Consider the following 22,551-nt stretch of genomic DNA (forward strand, 5'->3'; position numbering starts at 1 on the left):
TGAGAAAAGTATATTCTAGACCAGGAAAATCAATCTTACTGCCAAAAAGTGCACAGGCTTCCCTGGTGGTAAAGAATCTGCCTGCAATGTGGGAGACCTGGCTTCGCTCCCTGGGTTGGGAAGATCACATGGAGAATGGAACGGCTACCCACTCCAGTCCTCTGGGGTGGAGAATTCATTGGACGGTATATCCACAGGGTCACAAAGAGCTGGACATGAATGAAAGACTTTCACTTTACTTCTTTCCCAGCTGAGCCACAAGGGAAGCCCAAGAACACTGAAGTGGGGAGCCTATCCCTTCCCCAGAAGAGATTCCTGACCCAGGAATTACTCCAGCATCTCCTGCATAGCAGGCACATTCTTTACCACCTGAGCTATCAGAGAAGTCTACCACAAAACCAACATGGAGGCCTCTTGGATAAATTGGGTTTATTCTGGTGGAGTGTCCATGTGAAACTGGATCCATGGATAAACTGGATTATCTAAAATGAGGTCATATAAATGGCTTGACCCGCCCTTACACAATCACTGTGCTGATGGGGTAACAAGTAGGGACCCTTGCCATTTCCCCCGGCTCTCTATAAATAGAGATGTTTCAGACCCAGACACGCACTGATAGCCAGTCATCGACTTGAGGAGGCTGAGGGCAAGAGGGCTCAAAGGAGGTAAGTGATGAGTGAGAACATCTAAGGAGAAGGTTTGGGAAGCAATACAGAAGGAGGTGGTGGGTTTCGGAAGGCGGGTTTTCTACTCACCTTGCATCAGCTCAAAGACCTTGTGAAAGCAGTGGATCTCCCTTAAAGGGTTGACTGCCGAGCTCTCTGTGAGGGGGGAAAAACGGACTTGAAACATGTAAAAGGAACTTTGGAAATATAACGGAACACGGATCCTTCGCTTGCATAAAAGACATTTTAATTAAGAGGTCTTTCAGGCTCCCCTTTCCTGCCTCCATCTGATTTATAGGTTTATAAATCACCCTGATTTATAGGGTGTTGCCACCCTCCATGCGGTGGTGTGGTGTGGTGCATTTATTCCACAAGGCTTTCTGAACCTTGGCCCCCTGGACTAAGCAGAGATGTTCATCTGTGTTCATTTGTGTTACCCCACACACAAAAACCTCTCGGATCTACAGAGGAGAACGATATCGTCCCAATTTCCATTTCAGAAAACCGACCCCGGACTTTTGTCCTTTTAGAAATCCGAATCCAAAAATGGGCAGCATGGACTCCTACGAGCAGGTCCAAAGGGACCCCTGAAGCTCAAAGGAGTCACAGAGCTTGACGTGACCAAGCGGAAGAAGAAAAAGGGCAGAGACAAGGCAAAACTCCTGGAAACGATGGGCAAAATCCAGAAGAACTAGGAGGAGGAGCTGAGGCACCACCTCGATAAGCGGACCCCAGACCAGGTGGCCTTTGAGAAGGTGCAGGAGAAGCGACAAATGGAGAGGATCCTGAAGAAAGCATCCAAAACCCACAAGCAGAGAGTGGAGGACTTCAACAGACACCTGGACATGCTCACGGAGCACTATGACATTCCTAAAGTCAGCTGGAACAAGAAGCCGCCCCACTCAGGAGATGGAGTGTTGTCCAGGGGAAGCAGGAAGCAGAGTTGGGGTCATCTCTGGAGCCTTTGGAAACATTCTTTTACACACATCCTTTTGAGTCTTCTGCTGAGCCCGTGCTTATCAAAGTAATGGGCCCTTATACTGGAACTGCATTTAAGAGAGATGGCCCTTTAACTCTAAATTAAAAAAAAAAAAAAGTGTAACATCCATGTCCAATGGTTCATGCAGCCACCAGATCTGTGTGTTCACGAGGAGACCCACATGGGCAAGAAGCCCTACAGCAGTGATCTCTGCCCCAATAAGTTCCCCCACGACTCTATGCTGCATGCTCACCAGAGGGCCCACACCCAAGACAAGCCTTTCTGCTGTGAGCACTGTGAAAAAGCTTTCAATCACCATGGGAACCTCAGTGGCCACACTCTGGTCTTGAGCCCTACATGTGCCCCGAGTGTCACTGGCCTTCTGCTCCCTGGGGTCTCTCAAATCCCACCAGGAAACCCATTCGGAACCACTGACCCAGGACCCTGCCCGTCGGGTCCAAGTCCTTTCTGCTCCAAGAAGGAAATTCACAATGATTTGTCACTTCTGTAACACAAAGGGTGGATGACATGTGAAGAGCTTCGGAGGATATTCGGTCCGGGGGGGTTAAATTTATATGAATGTGGAGGATATTTGAGTGATGGCTTATTTTTCCCTTTGGATTTTGTTTTCTACTTTAGTGTAGCCTGTTTCAATAAGTTTTTGCTTTCTTTTGTTATTCTTCTACTGAAATCATGTCTCATTAGTTATCAGTACTTCATCATGAAACTGAGCCTGTTGACTGCCTTCCTGTTAGGCGGGACTTCACTGTAAAACTGCATGTCCCTGGCACAGAGGCCAGGCTCTCCAGTGGAATTTAAATTTCAAATAAACACATTTCTGTCAAAGAGTGTCTGAGTAGTTTCTAAGACTTTTCTACAGGGAATAGGTGATAGCCGTGGTTTTGCCTAAATGGCTGTTACTATGCTGAGATAGATTGACTAACTCCATACTTGTTCGGGGATTTCTTCCCGAGGTGTTTCGAACAGGAAGTCTTCTGAAAGAGAAAGGTGTCATTCTTCTTTCCTATAGGTGTACAACTTCTACTCTTCAAAAAGGCTACTTAGAAATCGGGTTTTCTCACACCTTAGCTCATCAGCTGATTTTAGAAAAGCCTTTGAAGCCTTATCTCACAAGAACAGAAAAGACGAGAGGAGTCAAACTGATCTGGCTCCCACCACCATGTCTCTGACTCCGTCAAACCCTCCAGGCAGCGAGAACAAAAATTCACGAGATCATTGAAACCAGTTCGTTCATCGCAAAATGCATTCCCGAAGTCCAAAATCAACGAAATCCAAAAGGAAACCGAGGGATTTCCCGCGCGCCCAGCGGGTGAGACTCAGCGCTCCCGCGGCAGGCGCCGTGGTGTCCTTCCGCCGTCTGGGAACTAAGATGGCACCTGCCTCCCTGCTTGGCCAAAAACAGAACAACAACAAAAATACACAGAATCTGTCGCTAAATCACTATGGAGGCCTCTTTAGCAAATCGTGGTTCTCCTGAGCGAGTTTCCGTGGGCAATCGAATCCCTGTGATTAAGTAAAGAGGGATTATCTAGAACGTTTCGCCCCGCCCTCACCGAATCCATGCGCCGATCGGGTAACAGGCCGAGAGGGCCGGCGTTTCTCCAGCGCGAAAGAGAGACGTGTCTCCGCCAGCCGAGTTGGAGAGCGAGTCCCCAACTGAGGAGGACCGAGGCGAGAAGGCTTCAAGGAGGTAATTGATGGGAAGTGTCTAAAGAGAACGCTAGAGAGTCAGGGCCCGTGGAAGTGGGTTTCAGTAAGTCCTGGCTTTCTGTTCCCCTTGCATTCGCTCAGAGACCGTGTGAAATCCACCGATCTCCTCCGGCCACACATAAACCGTGGTTCATTTGTGGAATCTTCTGTGAGATGAGATTGTTTCCACACTCCATGGTGGCCTGTGGGGTGGTTCATTTTTTCAACAAGGGCTTTTAAGCACCGCCCTGTGGACAGTTGTGACCACACAGTTTCTTGTAGTATAAGATGGATGGCGGAGGAGTAAGAGAATGGATTCTTGTCCCTGGTGTGAAATTCTGAGGCGGGAATACTGCCCAGTATTGGGATGAGGGATGGTAGGGTGGATGAAAATAAAACTAATTGGCTGCATTCTTTTTTCTTTTTTGCCCCCTATTTCTGAACACTGAATCTATTCCTGAGGAAAAGCAAGAGGAAATTCCTTTCGATCGGGGTCAGTTGGGCACGGACTTCTAGAAGCATTTGCCCAGAGTCCTACTGAAAAGCTCTACAGTCGGTATGGCTGAGAACCAGACAAGGGGTCGTGGCCCCGTCGCGGACAGCCCCGGAGCAGAGTCGCCGGCGTCTGCGCCAGGCCAAGACACCCGAAGGGAAAACCGCGACTCAGACCTGGAAGAGTTGCGCGTCCGCTTCAGAACGTTTAGCAGCTCGGACGAATCCGACCCCATCAAGGCTCTGAGGAGGCTCCGTGAACTCTGCGGGCTGTGGCTGAGGCCGGATCTTCACACCAAGGAGGAGATGGTGGACAGGCTGGTGCTGGAGCAGTTCGTGATGTGCATGCCGCCTGAGATCCAGGTCTTAGTCAAGAGTAGTGGTACCGAGACTTGTAAGGATCTGGAGGAGGTGCTGAGAAAGAAGCAGAAACTGAAGAAATGGGTGAGTAGGACCCTAGTGACCCTGTGAGACAGGGAACGGTGGGATGAGGGGCTGGGAGGTGGGAGATGAAGCAGAAGGATCAGAGGGCTTGGCTCTAAATCAGGGATTCCCAGAGGGGTGAGCACTTGCCTGTGGCATCACTGGAGATGTTTCTGTTGATCCTCACTTGGAGGGTGTTGGTCTTTCAAATGTCATTCCCAGGAGGTGGGCTCCTAGGGTGGGATACGCAATGAATACCTTTTTGGATCTTGTGAAGGGAGACTGATCCTATCTGAATTTTTCCTCACAGGCTGTAGTGCGTGTCCAAGGCGAGGATGTTTTGATGCCCGTCTCGGGTGTTGAGATGTTAGGATCTGAGGTCAGTGAGGGGCACAGTGAGGGAGACCGAGCCAGGGAGCCCCAGCCTACAGTCAGTGTCATCCCTCCAGACGAGGGCCAGCAGGAAAGCCAAGATGGGCAGCATCTGCCAGGAGCCAAGGACCTGTCGAGGGGGCAGGTGAGTGTGATGTCCTGACCTCCAGTCTGGGAGCAGGTAGAAGGGGGTCGGGTGGGGGTGGCTGCGGAAGTAATTGGGAGAACTGGGCAAAGGACAGGAATGGACCCACTGCCTCCAGGAATTCCCATGGATGCATTCCGTTCCCGGCATTTTCCAGCCAGTGTGAGAATGAAGACAATCCATCTTTCATAGTCCTTCACCATGAAAGCTTGTGGCCCTAAGCATGAGGGCAGAGGAGTCCTGTTTCCACAGGATGGTGCTGGGTCAGTTCATCAGGCATAAGTGCACTCACAGCGGTTTCACCCATGATGGATTTCATCAGAGGCACTTAATATTGGGGGATATTGTAAACACCTTGAATTGCATAACAAGTTCCCCGTTGGAGTCATTTTCCCCCTCAGATTTTGGAGTATGTCTGGAGAGAGTGGATTTTTTTGAAATGTGAATCGGGGGAGGAGATGCCACTGATTTCTCATTAATGGAGCTATATAGTATAGAACAGAGCTATATAGTATAACAGCTATACTGCTTGTCATCTTATTATGCCCCAGGCCACCTTCCATGACAAAGACAAATCCAGGCAAGGTATCAACAAGTGGTGAAGTCAGGAGCCCTAGAGCCAGAATCCTCTGCTTTCAGATTCAGGGCCTGGAGACTGTGAGATGAGGTGGAGAGATAGGTGCAAAGATAATTGGCAGTGCCAGCTGTGAAGTCTGGACTTTTGCCAGAGGTGGTCGGTATAGATCAAGGACTGACATGGGAATCAGAAGAGGATTGCCAATCAGGGTGATGGGAAGCAGTCAGGACATATCTCCCAAACTGATATTCAGAAAGCTGGAGTGTGAGATCAGGGTACGAGGTGGGTGGGGAAAGAGGAGACAGAGCTTGCCGTGGGCTAAGGCAGTGGGATTGACTCTGCTTGGTTGCCCTTTGTCAGGGCCAGAAAGCTCTCCCGCCAGAGACCATTCCTGAAAGAGGTGAACTGGAGGGTCAGACGCCCTCCAAGGAGTACTTGGTGAAGGACCTGCTGGAAGACACAGGAGTGACAAGAACCCTTTCATCTCAAGAGCCTGAACTTCTGCAGGATCATGGTGAGTATTAAAAACTTGGAGACTACAGGAAGTACTGCCTGCCTCCACTGATGTCCAGGAAGGGATACCCAGGATTTCCATCCCTTGGTGTTGTGGCATAGGAGTTGGGTCTTCAATGCCAACCTTCTCCATCGTCAACGTTCCAGAGTGTTTCATCAGCTAGACCCTTAGGTACTTTCGATGCTGTGAAGACTGTAGCCAAGATTAGGGATGGTTCCAATAAGACTGGCACCATGGAAAATGCTCCTTGATAAATATGTTGCTGAGTCTCTTCTTTCAGAAGATTCTGGGAGGGCAGGGAGAGAGGGGAGAGTCCCTAGGAAGGAAGTGATACTTCAAATGTGGCTCTGAACCCTTTCCTCTTGTGTTCCAGAGAGAGACGTTTCCACTCCAAGTGGATCCAGACGAGGTCCTCTGAAGAATCACAGACGTAACAAAAGGAAGCGGGAGAGCAGTCCCACTTGCCAAGACGTGGGTCAAGAGGCAGCCACGTGTTTGGACCAAGGAGAGTTCTCAGGACAGCTTGGGTCCCATTCTATTCGTTCCTCTGGCACCGTTGGACCCACCAGTCTTCCTGAGGGAGCAGAAACCCCGGGACGGGCACCCTCTGAATGCAAGGTGTGCAAAAAGAGCTTTCCTTGTCAATCTCAGCTTACCTTGCACCAGAGGACACACACAGGAGAGAGGCCCTTTCAATGCGACATCTGTGCCAGAGGGTTCATACAGCCTTCAGACCTGCGGGTCCACCAGCGGATCCACACTGGCGAGAAGCCCTACAGCTGTGATGTCTGCCTCAGGAAGTTCGCCCACAACTCCACGCTGCGCACTCACAAGAGGACCCACACCCAGGAGAAGCCTTTCCGCTGTGAGCAGTGTGACAGAGCTTTTTGCCACCGAGGGAACCTCAATGTTCACCGACGCACCCACTCTGGGCTCAAGCCCTACGTGTGCCCCGAGTGTCACACAGCCTTCCGTCAGCTGGGGACTTTCAAACGCCAACGGAAAATCCATTCCAGATGACTGGCTCAGGACCCTGCCCTCAGGTCCAGGTCTTTTCTGTTTTAATGAGAAAATTGAGAATGATTTGTCACCTGTGTGATACAAAGTGGGATGACAGGGGAAGGGCTTAGGAGGATCGTGGAACCCTGTGGGGTTCCACTCGCGTAAATTAGGATATTTGTGTGAATTAAGGTACTTGAGTGATGACATTTTTCCCTTTGGATTTTGTTTTCTACTTTGCTATAGACTATAGTTTTCTTTTTCATTTGTGTATTTTCAGTTGGAGGAGAATTGCCTTACGATGTTAAACTCTGGTTTTCTTACATGTTTTCGCTTTGTGTTGTTCTTTTTCTTCCAATGAAGCTGTGTCTCACTGGTTGTCATTACCTCATCATCAGAGTGAGGCTACTGCTGATTGCCTTCTTGTCAGGTGTGATTTCCTTTTAAAATAGGATGCTCCTAGCAGGATGGCTAGATTAAATACAGGATCACCAGTGAAATTTAAATTTCAAATAAACAAACACATTTTGATCAAAGAGCTGTGTGTTTTCTCTTCTAAGACTTTGCTACAGGTAGGTGATAGCCATAGTTTTTTCAATGTGGCCATTATTATGTTGAGATATGTTCCCCTTATACTAGTTTGGATACTGCTTCCTTAGGTATTTAGATAAAGAAGGCTTCTTAAATTGATAAGTGTCATTCTTTTCCCCTCCTGCTGCTGCTGCTGCTAAGTCGATTCAGTCGTGTCCGACTCTGTGCGACCCCATAGACGGCAGCCCACCAGGCTCCCCCATGCCTGGGATTCTCCAGGCAAGAACACTGGAGTGGGTTGCCATTTCCTTCTCCAATGCATGAAAGGAAAAAGTAGGAGTGAAGTCGCTCGGCAGTGTCTGACTCTTAGCGACCCCATGGACTGTAGCCCACCAGGCTCCTCCATCCAGTCCCTAGACTACTAAACAGTGACTTTAATGCTGAGGGAAAGCAGAGGAAATTCATTTCCATAGGCGTCAACTGGGCACCCACTTCTAGAAGCATTTGCTCAGAGTCCTACTGGAAATTTCCTCCATCAATACGCCTGAGGACCAGACATTTTTTCCGGGTTGTGGACATATCACATACAGCCCTGGGGCAGAGTCACTGGCATCCGTGCCGTCCCAGGACACACTCATGGAAGACTCAGACTGTGACCAGGAAACCTGGCACGTCCGGTTCAGAACATTTAGCAGCTCAGAGGAGTCCGACCCCGTTGAGGATCTGAGGAGACTCCGTGAACTCTGCCATCTGTAGCTGAGGCTGGATCTTCACACCAAGGAGCAGATGATGGACAGGCTGGTGCTGGAGCAGTACATGTTCTGCATGCCCCTGGAGTGCCAGGTCCTGCTCAAAGAAAGTGGGGTGCAGAGTTGCAAAGCCCTGGAGGACGTGCTGAGAAATAAGCAGAAACCCAAGAAGTGGGTGAGTAGGACCTTAATGATGGGTGTAGGAGGAGGAGACAATTGCAAGCTGCAGGAATCACAAGATAGGACCTGTGGGTTTGGATTTGTATCAGTGATTCCCAAACAGGTGAGAGAAGTTCACAGTTGGGCAATTTGGGAGATTCTTTGGTTGTCTCAACTCGAAGGCTGTCGATCTTTTACACCAAATGGGAGCTTCTATCGTCAATGCCATTGGATGCCTGAGAGCTACATTCCAGGTCTTATAGAGACTGATCTTGATTGATTTCTCCCCTCACAAACCATAGTCTGCATAAAAGGGCAGAATATCTTGTGTGCGATCCAGACATTGAGATGTTTGAAGCCAAGGCCAGTGACATGGGTGATCAGAGAGGCCCATGCGGGGAGCCCCAACCCCCCACAAAGGTCATACCTCCAGAGCATGGCCAGGAGGGAATCCAAGAGCTGCAGAATCTGGAAGGAGCCACGGACCTGTCTCGGGAGCAAGTGAGAGCATGGAAACAGGTAGAAGGGAGTCAGGTGGGTGTGGCTGTTTGAGGAATGGGGAGGTTCGGCAAAGGACAGGAATGGACGCATTGCTTCCAGGAATTCCAGTGGATGCAATCAGTTCCTAAGCATTTTTTCTAGTCAGTGTGAGAATGAAGCTAATCCATCTTTGTCCCTCTGCCATGAAAGCCTCTAGTCTTAGGAGTGGGGAGAAAGGAATCCTGTCTTCCTGACATGATGCTAGGTTCAGTTTGCTGCAGGTAAATGCACTGACAGCTGATTTACCCACGGCCACTTTGCCCAAGGGCACGTCATATTTCAGAATATGATCACTCCTTGCAACTGAAGGAGTGACTGCAAAGTGGACTCATTTTGCCCCCTAGTAGACATTGGGCTTCCCTGGAGGCTCAGATGGTGAAGAATCTGCTGACAATGCAGGAGACCTGGGTTCGATCCCTGGGCCAGGAAAATCCCCTGGAGAAGGGAATGGCTACCGACTCCAGTGTTCTTGCCTGGAGCATCCCATGAACAGAGGAACCTGGCGGCTAAAGTCCCTGGGGTTGCAAAGTGTCAGACATGACTGAACGACTAACACTTTCACTTTCGGACATTGAAGAATGAATGGAAGACAGTTGATTTGTTCAAATAAGGTTGGGTATGGGCTGCTGCTGCTGCTGCTGGTAAGTCGGTTCAGTCGTGTCCAACTCTGTGTGACTCTATAGCCGGCAGCCCACCAGGCCCCACTGTCCCTGGGATTCTCAAGGTAAGAACACTGGAGTGGGTTGCCATTTCCTTCTCCAATGCATGAAAGTGAAAAGTAAAAGTGAAGTCGCTCAGTCATGTCGAACTCTTCATTATCCCATTGACCGAGCCTACCAGGCTCCTCTGTCCATGGGATTCTCCAGGCAAGAGTACTGGAGTGCTATTGCCTACTCCGTGGGTATGGGCAGGAGATACTACTGACTTTCATGGAGTAGAGACCAAGAATACTGGTCATCAATTTCCTATGTACCGGGTAACCACCATTACAAAGATGCATGCATGCAAAGTCTCCAACAATGATGGAGTCAAGTGAGCTAGACCTAGAGTTCTTTACTTCCAGAGCCAGGGTCAGGCAGAAGCGGGTATGATTTGGAGAGACCTATGCATAGAGAAGTCCGAGTGCCAGTGTGATGTCCTGATTTGATTGCAAGATACGGTCTGAATAGATCCAGGACAGTCTTGGGTATCAGGAGATGATTATCAATCAGGGTGATGGGCGGACCAGAAGAAGTCAGGGCATATGCCCTAAAATGACATGAAGAAAGCTGGAGTCTTAGATCACGATACGAGGCAGATGGGGAAACAGGAAACAGTTTTCCATGGACTGAGGTAGAAGGCTTATTGACTCTGCTTGTTTGTCCCTTGTCAGGGCCAGAGAGCTCTCCCGCCAGAGACTGTTCCTGAAACAGGTGAGCTGGAGGGTCAGACGCCCAGGGAGAACTTGGAAAGGACCTGCTGGAAGACAGGGGAGAAACAAAAACGCTTCCGTCTCAAGCACCTGAACTTCTGAAAGGTCCTGGTGAGTATTCAAAACCATGAAATTCAGCAGAGTTAGTGACTCCGTCCTATGGTGGCATGCAGCTGGGTAGCCAGCATCACCATGCTTGGATGGGTGGGGTGGAGATCATTGTCCAGTGCCAACCTTCTCTGTCATCAACGTCCCAGAGCCCCACAGTCCAAGCTCTTAGCTTGGTTGCTTGATGGGAACTTCTCAGCCAACATCAGGGTTCCTGTGAGGCTGGCAGCACAGAAAATGCTCCTTGTTAAGTGTGGTTCTGAATCTCTTTCAGTGGATTCTGGGAGCGTAGATAATCCCTAAGCTGTGATCACTCACCTAGAGCCAGACATCCTGGAATGTGAAGTCAAGAGGGCCTTAGGAAGAATCACTATGAACAAAGCTAGTGGAGGTGATGGAATTCCAGTTGAACTATTTCAAATCCTCAGACACGATGCTGTGAAAGCTTTGCCCTCAGTGAGTCAGCAAATTTGGAAAACTCAGCAGTGGCCACAGTGCCCCGCCCTCCACAGTTGTTGGAGAAGCAAATGCCAACCCAGTCCAGTACTCTTGCCTGGAAAATGCCATGGACGGTGGAGCCTAGTAGGCTACAGTCCACAGGGTCGCAAAGAGTTGGACATGACTGAGCAACTTCACTTTCACTTTCAACAGTTGCCGGCATCGAAAATAAAGCTAACTTTCCTTTCCCCCAACCTGGCCTCTGTATTGGCTTTTAAGTGCGAGCAGCCAGACACCAATATCTATTACAATATCATCCTTGAGTTTGCCGCCCCCAACAAATTCCCAGGCTAATTAATAGAAGAAAACGCTGATTCTTTAAAAAGAAATACTTCATTTTCTCCATTCTGCTCCAAATGACCTCTCTTCATTTCTGCTGGAGGAGAGCCAGGTGGGATGAAAGAATGCTACCTTGAAGAATCTTTTCAAGCACAGACACCCTAGAATCTCAGTGTTCAAAAGAGCATTAATATTACATTACCTAACAGTTCATAATTCCAAAAGAATACAGTTACTTTAAATGCTCGAGTGGATGCTCAGTCGCTTCAGTCATGTCCGACTCTTTGCAACCCAACAGACCACAGCCTGCCAGGCTCCCCTGTCCATGGGATTCTCCAGGCAAAATACTGGAGTGGGTTACCATTCCCTTCTCCAGGGAATCTTCCTGATGAGGGGATCGAACCTGGGTCTTCTAGGCTGCAGGTGGATTGTTTACTGCTGAGCTACTGGGGAAGCCTTACAGAGGGTCGATATTCCACATAATAATGGCATGTAACAAACCGCTGCTATCATCTACTCCATATAAAGACTTTGGGGATAGGGTGGGATGATTTGGGAGAATGGCACTGACACATGTATAATATCATATATGAAACGAGTCGCCAGTCCAGGTTCAATGCACGATACTGGATGCTTGGGGCTGGTGCACTGGGACGACCCAGAGGGATGGGACAGGGAGGGAGGAGGGAGGAGGGTTCAGGATGGGGAACATGTGTATACCTGTGGCAGATTCATGTTGATACATGGCAAAAACAATACAAGATAGTAAAGTTAAAAAATAAAATAAAGAAAAAAAAATCTTTGAAGGGGAAATACACAGGACACTTGTTCGACAGAAATGTCTTTGTTTATTAGAAATTTAAATTTCACTGGTGATCCTCTTTTTCATCTAGACACTCTGCTAGGAGCATCCTATTTTACGATGAAATCTTCCCTAATGGGGGGACAATCAGCAGTGACCTCAGTTTCACAAAGAAGAAAACTAACGAGACCTGCATTCACTGAAAGAAGAACAACACAAAGCCAAAACTTATCACCAAAACACAGGCTACACTAAAGTAGAAATCAAATTCTGAAGGGAAAGAATTCACACCTAATTCATGTGAATGGAACCCCATCGGGTTCCAGTATGATCGTAAGTTCTTCACATGTCACCCTTTCATTGTATCACATAAGTGACAAATAATCCCGAATTTCTTTCTCGGAGCAGAAGGCACTTGGACCTGAGGGCAGGGTCCTGAGCCAGTCATCTGGAATGGATTTTCCGGTGGCGTTTGAAAGTCCCCAGCTGACGGAAGGCTGTGTGACACTCGGGGCACACGTAGGGCTTGAGCCCAGAGTGGGTGCGACGGTGAACACTGAGGTTCCCTCGGTGGCTGAAGCTCTGTCACACTGCTCATAGCGGAAAGGCTTCTCCTGGGTGTGGGTCCTCTAGTGAGCGCACAGCGTGGAGTTGTGGGTGAACTTCTTGAGGCAGAGATCACAGCTGTAGGGCTTCTCGCCAGTGTGGATCCGCTCGTGAACCCGCAGATCTGAAAGCTGTATGAACACTTTGGCACAGATGTCGCATTGAAAGGGCCTCTCTCCTGTGTGTGTCCTCTGGTGCAGGCTAAGCTGAGACTGATAAGGAAAGCTCCTTTTGCACACCCTGCATTCAGAGGGTGCCCGTGGGGGTTTCTGCTCCCTCAGGAAGACTGGTGGGTCCCACGGTGCCAGATGCACCAACAAATGGGACCCACGCTGTCCTGAGAACTCTCCTGGGTCCAAACACGTGGCTGCTTCTTGACCCACATCTTGGCAAGTGGGACTGCTCTCCCATTTCCTTTTGACATGTCTGCGATTCTTTACAGGACCTCGTCTGGATCCACTCATAGTGGAAACGTCTCCCTCTGGAACACAGGAAGAAAGGGTTCAGGAGACACATTTTAAATATCAGTTTCTTCTTGAGGATTCGTCTCTCTCCCTATGCTCCCAGAATCCCCTGAAAGAAATTCAGCACCACACTTAACAAGGAACATTTTCTGTGCTGCTGGCCTCACTGGAAACCTGATGTTGGCTGAGAAGTTCCCATCAAGCAACCAAGCTAAGAGCTTGGACTGTGGGACAGTGGAACGTTGATGATGGAGAAGGTTGGCACTGGACAATGATCTCCACCCCACCCATCCAAGCATGGTGATGCTGGCTACCCAGCCCCATGCCACCATAGGAGGGAGTCACTAACTCTGCTGAATTCCACGGTTTTGAATACTCACCAGGACCCTTCAGAAGTTCAGGTTCTTGAGATTGAAGGGTTTTTGTCTCTCCCCTGTCTTCCAGCAGGTCCTTCTCCAAGTTCTCCCTGGGCGTCTGACCCTCCAGCTCACCTGTTTCAGGAACAGTCTCTGGCGGGAGAGCTCTCTGGTCCTGACAAGGGACAAACAAGCAGAGTCAAAGCCATTTACCCTAGTCCATGGAAAACTGTTTCATGTTTCCAATTCTTCCTCATACCTTGATCTAAGACTCCAGCTTTCTTCATGTCATTTTAGGAGATATGCCCTGACTTCTTCTGGTCCACCCCATCACCCTGATTGATAATCATCTCCTGATACTCAAGGCTGTCCTGGATCTATACAGACTGTATCTGGCAATCCAATCAGGACATCACAGTTGGCACTCTGACTTCTCTATGCATACGTCTCTCCAAATCATACCCACTCCTGCCTGCCCTTGACTCTGGAAGTAAAGAACTCTAGGTCCAGCTCTCTTGACTCCATCACTGTTGGAGACTTTGCCTGGATGAATCTTTGCAATGGTGGTTACGCAGTAGATAGGAAGATGGCGACCACAATTCTTGGTCTCTACTCCATGCAAGTCAATAGCATCCCCTGCCTATACCCAACCTTATTCGAAGAAATCAACTGTCTTCCATTCATTCTTCAATGTCTGAAAGGGAAAGTGTTAGTCGCTCAGTCGTGTCTGACTCTCTGCAAACCCATGGACTATAGCTGCCAGGTTCCTCTGTTCATGGGATTCTCCAGGCAAGAACACTAGAGTGGGTAGCCATTCCCTTCTCCTGGGGATCTTCCTGACCCAGGCATCGAACCCAGGTCTCATGCATTGTTGGCAGATTCTTCACCATATGAACCACCAGGGAAGCCCAATGTCTACTGGGGGGCAAAATGAGTCCAATTTCGAGTCACTCCTTCAGTTGCAAGGAATGATCATATTCTGAAATATGACATGCCCTTGGGCAAAGTGGCCGTGGGTAAATCAGCTGTCAGTGCATTTACCTGCAGCAAATTGAACCTAGCATCATGTCAGGAAGACAGGATTCCCTTCTTCCCACTCCTAAGACTAGAAGCTTTCATAGGAGAGGGACAGAGATGGATTATCTTCATTCTCACACTGATTAGAAAAAATGCCTACGAACGGAATGCATCCACGGGAATTCCTGGAAGCAATGGGTCCATTCCTGTCCTCTGTCAAATCTCCCCATTCCTCCAGCAGCCACACCCACCTGAGTCTCTTCTACCTGCTTCCACTTTCTCACCTGCTCCGTAGATAGGTTCATGGCTCCTGGCAGATTCTGCAGCTCTTGGCTTCCTTCCTGGCCATCTTCTGGAGGTATGACCCTTGAGGGTGGTTCGGGCTCCGCGCATGGGTCTCTCTCATCATCCATGTCACCGGCCTTGGCTTCAGTCATCTCAATGTCGGGATCATGCACGGGATATTTCTGTCCTTGTATGCAGACTATGGTCTGTGAGGGGAGAAATCAATCAAGATCAGTCTCTATAAACCTGGAATGTAGCTTTCAGGCACCCAATGGCATTGACAATAGAAGCTCCCGTTTGGTGTAAAAGGTCGACATCCTTCAAGTTGAGACAGCCAAAAGTATCTCCCAAATTGCCCAACTGTGAACTTCTCTCTCCTGTTTGGGAACCACTGATACAGAGCCAAACCCGCAGGTCCTATCTTGTGATCCCTGCAGCTTGCACGTGTCTCCTCCTCCCACACCCATCACTAAGGTCCTACTCACCCACTACTTGGGTTTCTGCTTATTTCTCAGCACGTCCTCCAGGGCTTTGCAACTCTGCACTTCACTTTCTTTGAGCAGGACCTGGCACTCCAGGGGCATGCAGATCATGAACTGCTCCAGCACCAGCCTGTCCATCATCTGCTCCTTGGTGTGAAGATCTGGCCTCAGCCACAGATGGCAGAGTTCACGGAGTCTCCTCAGATCCTTGACCGGGTCGGACTCCTCTGAGCTGCTAAATGTTCTGAACCGGACGTGCCAGGTTTCCTGGTCACAGTCTGAGTCTTCCATGAGTGTGTCTTGGGGTGGCACGGATGCCGGTGACTCTGCCCCAGGGCTGTCTGTCATGTGTCCAGAACCCTGAAAAAATGGCTGGTCCTCAGCCATATTGATGGAGGAAATTTCCAGTAGGACTCTGAGCAAATGCTTCTAGAAGTGGGTGCCCAGTTGAAGCCTATGGAAATAGATTTCCTCTGCTTTTCCTCAGCATTAAAGTCACTGGTGAGCAGTCTAGGGAGACAAAAAAAAAAGAGAAACAATGGTTTCACTTTTTTCCACCCTTCTGTCTCCCCTACATCCCATATATTGGACACCATTGCTCAACTCATTCAATATTTCATAAAACTGTCTGGTCAGAAATGACCATAGGGCTTCCTTGGTGGTCCAGTGGCTAAGAATCTGCCTGCCAATGCAGGGGGACATGGGTTTGATCCCTGATATGGGAAGACCCCGCCTGCCTCGAAGCCTGTGCACCACAACTCTTGAGCCTGAGAGGGGCAACTACTGAACCCAAGCTGTAGACTCCCAGCTCTGCCACGGGAGAAGCCACCACAATGAGAAGCCCATACCCCTCAGCTAGAGAGTAGTCCCCACTAGCTACGACTAGAGAAAGCCCTCAGAGCAAAGAAGACCCAGCCCAGGAAAAATCAAGGAATTAAAAAACTTAAAACTAATAATAAACATATATGTAGTTTTTAAATGGCCATAGGGTGCTGCTCAGAAAGCCCTGAAGAAAACGAGCCACCTCACAGCAACATGTGTGGAAACATTTTTCTCCCCTGGCAGAAGACCTGGATTAACCATTGTTAACGTGGGGTTAGAGGAAGATCTCCTGTCACAAGGTCTCCCAGCTAATGTAAGATGAAAAGAAAGCAACATCTTTCTGAAACCCACCCGTGTGTCCTGATTTCTAGCCATCCTCCTTGGACGTGCCCACTCATCACTTACCCCTTCCAGGTCTCTTGCCTTCAGCCTCCTCAGGTCAGGCACTGGCTCTCAAAGTGTGTCTGGAGCTGAAATGTCTGTATTTATAGAGACTTGGGTGAAACTCCAGGGGTTGCAGGCCATAACCTCATCATCCCAGTGATTGGATAAAGGGCATGGAAGGAACAACTTTGCCTAATCTGGGTAGATTCCATTTCCTGTGGAGACTCCAACAGGACTAACCATTAAAGAGGCCACCATATTGGTTTGGCAGTAAACTTTCTCTAATGTATTTTATTTACTTTAGAGTTCATGGATGGCATTTCTTGGGGAAACAGATTGATTTTCCTGATCTAATGAATTTTTTCTCTCTGCTTGGAGACTGTGAAGCAGTCCAATAATTGTAATCCGATGGTTGTAATCAAATTGGGTTACCTAATCTTGTTTCTTTTCTCCTGAAATAAGTAATCAAAGACTTTTGTCTAAAATCAGCTGATGAGATCAACTGTAAGAAACCATTTCAGAGAGGCATCACAGAAACCAGAGGTTGTACACCAGTAGGGAAAAAGAGGAGAAGGCAATGGCACCCCACTCCAGTGCTCTTGCCAGAAAAATCCCATGGATGGAGGAGCCTGGTGGGCTACAGTCCATGGGGTCGCTAAGAGTCAGACACTACCAAGCGACTTCACTCCCACTTTTCCCTTTCATGCATTGGAGAAGGAAATGGCAACCCACTCCAGTGTTCTTGCCTGGAGAATCCCAGGGACAGGGGAGCCTGGTGAGCGGCCATCTATGGGATCTCACAATGTCAGACATGATTGGAGCAACTTAGCAGCAGTTAGCAGCAGCAGGGGAAAAGAATGACACTTATCAATTTAAGAAGCCTTCTTTTTCTAAATACCTAAGGAAGCAGTATCCAAACTAAACTAGTACAAAGGGAACATATCTCAACATAATAATGGCCACATAGACAAAACCATGGCTATCACCTACTGTAGCAAAGTCTTAGAAGAGAAAACACACAGCTCTTTGATAGAAATGTGTTTGTTTATTTGAAATTTAAATTACACTGGTGAACCTGTATTTAATCTAGCCATCCTGCTGCTGCTGCTAAGTCGCGTCAGTCGTGTCCGACTCTGTGAGGCCCCATAGATGGCAGCCCACCAGGCTGCCCCATCACTGGGATTCTCCAGGCAAGAACACTGGAGTGGGTTGCCATTTCCTTCTCCAATGCATGAAAGGGAAAAGTGAAAGTGAAGTCGCTCAGTCGTATCTGAGTCTTAGCGACCCCATGGACTGTAGCCCACCAGGCTCCTCCATCCATGGGATTTTCCAGGCAAGAGTACTGGAGTGGAGTGCCATTGCCTTCTCCAGCTGTCCTGCTAGGAGAATCCATTTTACAAGGAAATCACACCTGACAAGTAGGCAATCAGCACTAGCCTCACTCTGATGATGAGGTAATGATAACCAGTGAGACACAGCTTCATTGGAAGAACAAGAAAAGCACAAAGCAAAAACATGTAAGAAAACCAGAGTCTAACATCATAAGGCAATTCTCCTCCAACTGAAAATACACAAATGAAAATGAAAACTATAGTCTATAGCAATGTAGAAAACAAAATCCAAAGGGAAAAATAAGTCATAACCCAAATATCCTAATTCACTCAAATATCCTAATTCACGTGAGGGCCCTGGGTTCCACGATCCTCCTATGCCCTTCCCCTGTCATCCACACTTTGTATCACACAGGTGACAAATCATTCTCAATTTTCTTATTAAAACAGAAAAGACCTGGACCTGAGGGCAGGGTCCTGAGCCAGTCATCTGGAATGGATTTTCCGTTGGCGTTTGAAAGTCCCCAGCTGACGGAAGGCTGTGTGACACTCGGGGCACACGTAGGGCTTGAGCCCAGAGTGGGTGCGTCGGTGAACATTGAGGTTCCCTCGGTGGCTGAAAGCTCTGTCACACTGCTCACAGCGGAAAGGCTTCTCCTGGGTGTGGGTCCTCTTGTGAGTGCGCAGCGTGGAGTTGTGGGCGAACTTCCTGAGGCAGACATCACAGCTGTAGGGCTTCTCGCTAGTGTGGATCCGCTGGTGAACCCGCAGGTCTGAAGGCTGTATGAACCCTCTGGCACAGATGTCGCATTGAAAGGGTCTCTCTCCTGTGTGTGTCCTCTGGTGCAAGGTAAGCTGAGATTGACAAGGAAAGCTCTTTTTGCACACCTTGCATTCAGAGGGTGCCCGTCCCGGGGTTTCTGCTCCCTCAGGAAGACTGGTGGGTCCAACGGTGCCAGATGAACGAATAGAATGGGACCCAAGCTGTCCTGAGAACTCTCCTTGGTCCAAACACGTGGCTGCCTCTTGACCCACGTCTTGGCAAGTGGGACTGCTCTCCCGCTTCCTTTTGTTACGTCTGTGATTCTTCAGAGGACCTCGTCTGGATGCACTTGCAGTGGAAACGTCTCTCTCTGGAACACAAGAGGAAAGGGTTCAAGGGCCACATTTGAAGTATCACTTCCTTCCTAGGGACTCTCACCTCTCTCCCTGCCCTCCCAGAATCTTCTGAAAGAAGAGACTCAGCAACATATTTATCAAGGAGCATTTTCCATGGTGCCAGTCTTATTGGAACCATCCCTAATCTTGGCTACAGTCTTCACAGCATCGAAAGTACCTAAGGGTCTAGCTGATGAAACACTCTGGAACGTTGACGATGGAGAAGGTTGGCATTGAAGACCCAACTCCTATGCCACAACACCAAGGGATGGAAATCCTGGGTATCCCTTCCTGGACATCAGTGGAGGCAGGCAGTACTTCCTGTAGTCTCCAAGTTTTTAATACTCACCACGATCCTGCAGAAGTTGAGGCTCTTGAGATGAAAGGGTTCTTCTCACTCCTGTGTCTTCGCGCAGGTCCTTCACCAAGTACTCCTTGGAGGGCGTCTGACCCTCCAGTTCACCTCTTTCAGGAATGGTCTCTGGCGGGAGAGCTTTCTGGCCCTGACAAAGGGCAACCAAGCAGAGTCAATCCCACTGCCTTAGCCCACGGCAAGCTCTGTCTCCTCTTTCCCCACCCACCTCGTACCCTGATCTCACACTCCAGCTTTCTGAATATCAGTTTGGGAGATATGTCCTGACTGCTTCCCATCACCCTGATTGACAATCCTCTTCTGATTCCCATGTCTGTCCTTGATCTATACTGACCACCTCTGGCAAAAGTCCAGACTTCACAGCTGGCACTGCCAATTATCTTTGCACCTATCTCTCCACCTCATCTCACAGTCTCCAGGCCCTGAATCTGAAAGCAGAGGATTCTGGCTCTAGGGCTCCTGACTTCACCACTTGTTGATACCTTGCCTGGATTTGTCTTTGTCATGGAAGGTGGCCTGGGGCATAATAAGATGATAAGCAGTATAGCTGTTATACTATAGAGCTCTGTTCTATACTATATAGCTCTATTCATGAGAAATCAGTAGCATCTCCTCCCCCCGATTCACATTTCAAAAAAATCCACTCTCTCCAGACATACTCCAAAATCTGATGGGGAAAATGACTCCAACGGGGAACTTGTTATGCAATTCAAGGTGTTTACAATATCCCCCAATATTAAGTGCCTCTGATGAAATCCATCATGGGTGAAACCACTGTGAGTGCACTTATGCCTGATGAACTGACCCAGCACCATCCTGTGGAAACAGGACTCCTCTGCCCTCATGCTTAGGGCCACAAGCTTTCATGGTGAAGGACTATGAAAGATGGATTGTCTTCATTCTCACACTGGCTGGAAAATGCCGGGAACGGAATGCATCCATGGGAATTCCTGGAGGCAGAGGGTCCATTCCTGTCCTTTGCCCAGTTCTCCCAATTACTTCCGCAGCCACCCCCACCCGACCCCCTTCTACCTGCTCCCAGACTGAAGGTCAGGACATCACACTCACCTGCCCCCTCGACAGGCCCTTGGCTCCTGGCAGATGCTGCCCGTCTTGGCTTTCCTGCTGGCCCTCGTCTGGAGGGATGACACTGACTGTAGGCTGGGGCTCCCTGGCTCGGTCTCCCTCACTGTGCCCCTCACTGACCTCAGATCCTAACATCTCAACACCCGAGACGGGCATCAAAACATCCTCGCCTTGGACACGCACTACAGCCTGTGAGGAAAAATTCAAATAGGATCAGTCTCCCCTCACAAGATCCAAAAAGGTATTCATTGCGTATCCCACCCTAGGAGCCCACCTCCTGGGAATGACATTTGAAAGACCAACACCCTCCAAGTGAGGATCAACAGAAACATCTCCAGTGATGCCACAGGCAAGTGCTCACCCCTCTGGGAATCCCTGATTTAGAGCCAAGCCCTCTGATCCTTCTGCTTCATCTCCCAGCTCCCAGCCCCTCATCCCACCGTTCCCTGTCTCACAGGGTCACTAGGGTCCTACTCACCCATTTCGTCAGTTTCTTCTTCTTTATCAGCACCTCCTCCAGATCCTTACAAGTCTCGGCACCACTACTTTTGACTAAGACCTGGATCTCAGGCGGCACGCACATCACGAACTGCTCCAGCACCAGCCTGTCCACCATCTCCTCCTTGGTGTGAAGATCCGGCCTCAGCCACAGCCCGCAGAGTTCACGGAGCCTCCTCAGAGCCTTGATGGGGTCGGATTCGACCGAGCTGATAAACGTTCTGAAGCGAACGCGCAACTCTTCCAGTCGGAGTCGCGGTTTTCCCTTCGGGTGTCTTGGCCTGGCGCAGACGCCGGCGACTCTGCTCCGGGGCTGTCCGCGACGGGGCCACGACCCCTTGTCTGGTTCTCAGCCATACCGACTGTAGAGCTTTTCAGTAGGACTCTGGGCAAATGCTTCTAGAAGTCCGTGCCCAACTGACCCCGATCGAAAGGAATTTCCTCTTGCTTTTCCTCAGGAATAGATTCAGTGTTCAGAAATAGGGGGCAAAAAAGAAAAAAGAATGCAGCCAATTAGTTTTATTTTCATCCACCCTACCATCCCTCATCCCAATACTGGGCAGTATTCCCGCCTCAGAATTTCACACCAGGGACAAGAATCCATTCTCTTACTCCTCCGACATCCATCTTATACTACAAGAAACTGTGTGGTCACAACTGTCCACAGGGCGGTGCTTAAAAGCCCTTGTTGAAAAAAATGAACCACCCCACAGGCCACCATGGAGTGTGGAAACAATCTCATCTCACAGAAGATTCCACAAATGAACCACGGTTTATGTGTGGCCGGAGGCAGATCGGTGGATTTCACACGGTCTCTGAGCGAATGCAAGGGGAACAGAAAGCCAGGACTTACTGAAACCCACTTCCACGGGCCCTGACTCTCTAGCGATCTCTTTAGACACTTCCCATCAATTACCTCCTTGAAGCCTTCTCGCCTCGGTCCTCCTCAGTTGGGGACTCGCTCTCCAACTCGGCTGGCGGAGACACGTCTCTCTTTCGCGCTGGAGAAACGCCGGCCCTCTCGGCCTGTTACCCGATAGGCGCATGGATTCGGTGAGGGCGGGGCGAAACGTTCTAGATAATCCCTCTTTACTTAATCACAGGGATTCGATTGCCCACGGAAACTCGCTCAGGAGAACCACGATTTGCTAAAGAGGCCTCCATAGTGATTTAGCGACAGGTTCTGTGTATTTTTGTTGTTGTTCTGTTTTTGGCCAAGCAGGGAGGCAGGTGCCATCTTAGTTCCCAGACGGCGGAAGGACACCACGGCGCCTGCCGCGGGAGCGCTGAGTCTCACCCGCTGGGCGCGCGGGAAATCCCTCCATTTCCTTTTGGATTTCATTGATTTTGGACTTTGGGAATTGCATTTTGCGATGAAAGAACTGGTTTCAATGATCTCGTGAATTTTTGGTCTCGCTGCCTGGAGGGTCTGACGGAGTCAGAGACATGGTGGTGGGAGCCAGATCGGTTTGACTCCTCTGGTCTTTTCTGTTCATGTGAGATAAGGCTTCAAAGGCTTTTCTAAAATCAGCTGATGAGCTAAGGTGTGAGAAAACCCGATTTCTAAGTAGCCTTTTTGAAGAGTAGAAGTTGTACACCTATAGGAAAGAAGAATGACACCTTTCTCTTTCAGAAGACTTCCTGTTCGAAACACCTCGGGAAGAAATCCTCGAACAAGTATGGAGTGAGTCAATCTATCTCAGCATAGTAACAGCGATGTAGGCAAAACCACGGCT

At 49.2% G+C, this 22,551-nt stretch overlaps 3 protein-coding genes, 1 long non-coding RNA gene and 2 pseudogenes across 4 annotated transcripts in view; 4 read left to right on the forward strand and 2 right to left on the reverse strand.

Annotated features, from left to right (window-relative positions):
- Nucleotides 1–1,220: 1,220 nt before the first annotated feature.
- LOC129632281 (protein FAM32A-like) lies at nucleotides 1,221–2,490 on the forward strand (annotated as a pseudogene).
- A 778-nt stretch (nucleotides 2,491–3,268) lies between these two features.
- On the forward strand, nucleotides 3,269–7,492 carry LOC129632316 (zinc finger and SCAN domain-containing protein 5B-like). Its single transcript, XM_055553832.1, has 5 exons — nucleotides 3,269–3,355; nucleotides 3,823–4,290; nucleotides 4,580–4,786; nucleotides 5,724–5,877; nucleotides 6,251–7,492. Exons 2-5 carry the CDS (start codon nucleotides 3,913–3,915, stop codon nucleotides 6,895–6,897), a joined length of 1,386 nt encoding a protein of 461 aa, XP_055409807.1. The 5' UTR covers nucleotides 3,269–3,355; nucleotides 3,823–3,912; the 3' UTR covers nucleotides 6,898–7,492.
- A 704-nt stretch (nucleotides 7,493–8,196) lies between these two features.
- The window catches only part of LOC129630768 (putative zinc finger and SCAN domain-containing protein 5D), a 28,456-nt gene continuing 14,101 nt past the window's right edge, over nucleotides 8,197–22,551 (forward strand). The window contains exon 1 of the mRNA XM_055551257.1: nucleotides 8,197–8,331. Coding sequence (XP_055407232.1) covers nucleotides 8,197–8,331 — 135 coding nt within the window. The remainder of the gene's footprint in view (nucleotides 8,332–22,551) is intronic.
- LOC129632326 (uncharacterized) lies at nucleotides 8,717–10,844 on the forward strand. Its single transcript, XR_008704465.1, has 3 exons — nucleotides 8,717–8,834; nucleotides 10,228–10,377; nucleotides 10,649–10,844. It is a non-coding gene; the product is annotated as an uncharacterized LOC129632326 (long non-coding RNA).
- Nucleotides 11,983–16,462, reverse strand: LOC129632269 (zinc finger and SCAN domain-containing protein 5B-like). Its single transcript, XM_055553781.1, has 5 exons — nucleotides 16,391–16,462; nucleotides 15,167–15,673; nucleotides 14,681–14,887; nucleotides 13,404–13,554; nucleotides 11,983–13,040 (listed from the first exon to the last, which is right to left on the reverse strand). Exons 3-5 carry the CDS (start codon nucleotides 14,831–14,833, stop codon nucleotides 12,583–12,585), a joined length of 762 nt encoding a protein of 253 aa, XP_055409756.1. The 5' UTR covers nucleotides 14,834–14,887; nucleotides 15,167–15,673; nucleotides 16,391–16,462; the 3' UTR covers nucleotides 11,983–12,582.
- On the reverse strand, nucleotides 17,355–21,222 carry LOC129632250 (zinc finger and SCAN domain-containing protein 5B-like; annotated as a pseudogene).

The sequence above is a fragment of the Bubalus kerabau genome, chromosome 17 (genome assembly GCF_029407905.1).
Source record: "Bubalus kerabau isolate K-KA32 ecotype Philippines breed swamp buffalo chromosome 17, PCC_UOA_SB_1v2, whole genome shotgun sequence".
NCBI classification, from domain to species: domain Eukaryota; kingdom Metazoa; phylum Chordata; class Mammalia; order Artiodactyla; family Bovidae; genus Bubalus; species Bubalus kerabau.

Coding starts and splice junctions, on each gene's coding strand:
- LOC129632316 (XM_055553832.1), top strand. CDS start 3,913: ATGGCTGAGAACCAGACAAGGGGTCGTGGCCCCGTCGCGGACAGCCCC. Junction 4,787..5,723: donor AGGACCTGTCGAGGGGGCAG/GTGAGTGTGATG, acceptor GCCCTTTGTCAG/GGCCAGAAAGCTCTCCCGCC. Junction 5,878..6,250: donor TGAACTTCTGCAGGATCATG/GTGAGTATTAAA, acceptor CTTGTGTTCCAG/AGAGAGACGTTTCCACTCCA.
- LOC129632269 (XM_055553781.1), bottom strand. CDS start 14,833: ATGACTGAAGCCAAGGCCGGTGACATGGATGATGAGAGAGACCCATGC. Junction 13,555..14,680: donor TGAACCTATCTACGGAGCAG/GTGAGAAAGTGG, acceptor GTCCCTTGTCAG/GACCAGAGAGCTCTCCCGCC. Junction 13,041..13,403: donor TGAACTTCTGAAGGGTCCTG/GTGAGTATTCAA, acceptor CCTGTGTTCCAG/AGGGAGACGTTTCCACTATG.